General features: G+C 42.4%; 1 protein-coding gene across 1 annotated transcript; it reads left to right on the top strand.

The window, feature by feature from the left end:
- Positions 1-915, top strand: LOC108914984 (trichohyalin-like). The gene has a single exon (XM_018720922.1). The coding sequence runs from the start codon at positions 1-3 to the stop codon at positions 913-915; it is 915 nt and encodes a 304-aa protein (XP_018576438.1).
- The last annotated feature ends 1,952 nt before the right edge of the window (positions 916-2,867 follow it).

The raw sequence follows: 2,867 nt of genomic DNA, 5'->3' as shown, positions 1-2,867 counted from the left end.
ATGGGGGGAAGTAGCGAAATTTCGAGTAGTGAGGAAAATTATAAGACTTCGGAAATGATGTCCACGGACGAGGCGGGAAGAGGTGTAAAGGAGTTGACGGTGAAGTTGGGGAAGAGAGGAGGAAATGATAGAAAGGAAAGAGAAGAAGAACAGGACGAATCCTCAGAGGAGCCGCCGGTAAGGATCAGAAGGAAAAGCACAAAGACGACAGAGGAAGAGGAACTAGTGAGAAAGATTGTGGAGGATGAAAGAGCAAGAGAGGAAGCAGGAATAAGGAGGAGAATCGAGAAGGAGGAGACAACTAGGAGGCATAGTGAGAGGCAGAAAGAGATGGAGAGGAAACTGGAGGAGCAGAAGCGAAAGGAACGAGAGGAAATGAAGAAAGTAGAAGCCGAAAAGAATAAAGCAGAAGAGGATGGAATCGATTTCGTACAGAAGGAACTGACAAGGATCATGGAGGCAACAGGGAAGGAGCACGCAGGAAAGTTGGCTTTCACGAGGGCCGATCAGATGATGGTCAGGGAGGCGGTGGTCAACATTCAAGGACAGATGATAGGAATGTTAAAGAGGCAGCTAGAATTGGAAAGGAGAATGAGTGAAAAGAAGGAAGAAGCTGGCGGAAAGAGAGCAAAGGAAAGGTATGAAAGAGGCATGAATGAGAGTAGAAAAGTAAAGTCTAGGAGGGTAATGACGGAAGAAAGCGACAGCAAGGAATGGAAGGAAAGGCAGGTAAGGAGGCGACGTAGGACCTATGCTGAGGCCAGTAAGGGAATGACAAAGGAAAGGATTGAGGGAAGGGTAGTAGTAGTAGGTGAGGAAGGGTGGAAAACACCGCCCCCGAAGAAGGCTGCGGAGACGGCTCTGATCGTGTCTAGTAAGGAAGAAAGAATGCTAGGAAGCTTGCGGAGGCCCTAGCCAAGCAGGTATCCGTAAAGGAAATTGGGGGGGCTCCGCAAGGGGTTAGAAAGATTAGAGACGGTAAAGTGGTCATTATACCAAGGGATTCGGAACAAAGGGGCAAAATTAAAGAGACACTGGGGAAGATGCAGCAGGTAGAGGTAAGAGAGAGCAGACGATTGGAGCCGTTGTTGATGGTCTCGGGGGTGGTGAAAGGACTGACGGACGAGGAACTTACGGAAAATATTATAAGGGGCTTTGAGGGAGGTGTGAATGTAGACAGAGGGGAAATTAAAATTAATTAAACGTATAGGATGCAGAAACAACTGGAAGGAGAATGTGGTCTTGAGAACAAATTTGGATATATTCAAAATTATTGTAAAGAGGGGAAAAATTGAAATCGATAGTGTGCTGTACTATGTGGAGGAGTACCTGGGGCTGGTACGATGTGCTATCGCTGCTGCAGGGTCGGCCATGTGGCGAAGTACTGTAGGGCAGCTGAGGTTTGCTACAAGTGCGGGAGAGGGCATGATGGGAGAAATTGTGGGGAAAATCATAGGAAATGTATAAACTGTCAAAAGATGTTCGGCAAAGTTAGGGATCATAGCGCGAGGGATAGTGGCTGCCTAGAGATGAGGGAGTATTTGGCGAAATCGCGATTGAACATTACTTATGGATATTAAAATATTACAAATAAATTTAGGAAAGGGGAAAGCTGCAACCATGCTGTTGCAGGACAAAATTATAAGTGAAAAACCAGATGTGATACTGATTCAGGAACCGTATCAAAATTTTAATGGATTTTTTGGATATGACACTTTTGGAATTGGGGAACGGACAAAAGCTATCACACTGATAAGACAGGGAGTGGGAAGGGCGTGGATGAGGAGGGAAATTAGTTATGAGAATGTGATGGTGGTGGTTCTAGAGGGGGTAGGAAGAGATGGGGACATGCTGTTGGTGAACGTCTACGACGAGCCCCCCGATTCTCGAAATGCTCAGTCGAGATTTCGGGATTTGTCGGGGTGGCTTGAAAGTAGACGCGAGAGGATTCTGATGGACGGGGATTTCAATGGTAAGAATGTGGCATGGGGTGGAACGGAAAGAAGAGGAAAGTAATGAAAATATTTACAAGTTCTTGGCTTGCTGCGAAACAAAAAAGTTGCTATATATTTTAATGCAGCATTTGAATTCAAAGAAAAATATCTCTTTTTCTCATTCAGCACTACCGTGCCATGTTATCATGCATTGGAATCTTAATAGTCCAAGAATCCCATGAACGCTGCGTATTATCGAAAAATATCAAGATACCTTTTAGATTGCTTTTGTATGGTAGTATTTAAATTTACTTTACATTATTCGAAAAACTCAATGTCGTAATTTTTTTTTCATGCATTGAAATCTTGATAGTCCAAGAATCTCATGAACGCTGCGTATTATCGAAAAATACCAAGAGACCTTTTAGATTTCTTTTGTATGATAGTATTTAAATTTACTTTACATTCTTCGAAAAACCCAATGGCGTACTTTTTTTTTTAAAGGGGCAACGCATCCCCCCTTTGCACGCCACTGGCTAATGCGATAGGACTAATATTCTGTCAATTATGAGAACCCCTAATACGCATAATGTGTACCAAGTTTAAATCAAATCTATTCATGGATAGCCGAGATTTGTCAAAAAGTGTTTATTTTTTTTAAGCTTCAACGCCCTGTATCTCCAAAACAAAGGCTTTCATAAAAAAAATTTATAGAGCAGACTACACCTAATTTTTGATAGGGAATACATTCCTGCATTTTCCAAATTTAAAGTGAAAACACCCTGTATATGCACAATCGGGCAAATAGATGAAAATTCATCGGGTGTGTAAACAGGTTCTTTCGTTGTTTCATAGTAAGATGCTCGAAAATTTGAAAACATCTCATACAGAGAAGCAAGCTTCTTAGCCTTAAAATTTAAATAAAGATCTTGA

Source organism: Anoplophora glabripennis, unplaced genomic scaffold (assembly GCF_000390285.2).
Source record: "Anoplophora glabripennis isolate ALB-LARVAE unplaced genomic scaffold, Agla_2.0 scaffold1589, whole genome shotgun sequence".
Taxonomy (NCBI): Eukaryota; Metazoa; Arthropoda; class Insecta; order Coleoptera; family Cerambycidae; genus Anoplophora; species Anoplophora glabripennis.
The sequence above is the reverse complement of the archived record's forward strand: the minus strand, read 5'-3'. Positions and strand labels throughout refer to the sequence as shown.

Bases quoted from the DNA above. Each gene is read 5' to 3' on its own strand.
- LOC108914984 (XM_018720922.1), top strand. From the start codon at position 1: ATGGGGGGAAGTAGCGAAATTTCGAGTAGTGAGGAAAATTATAAGACT.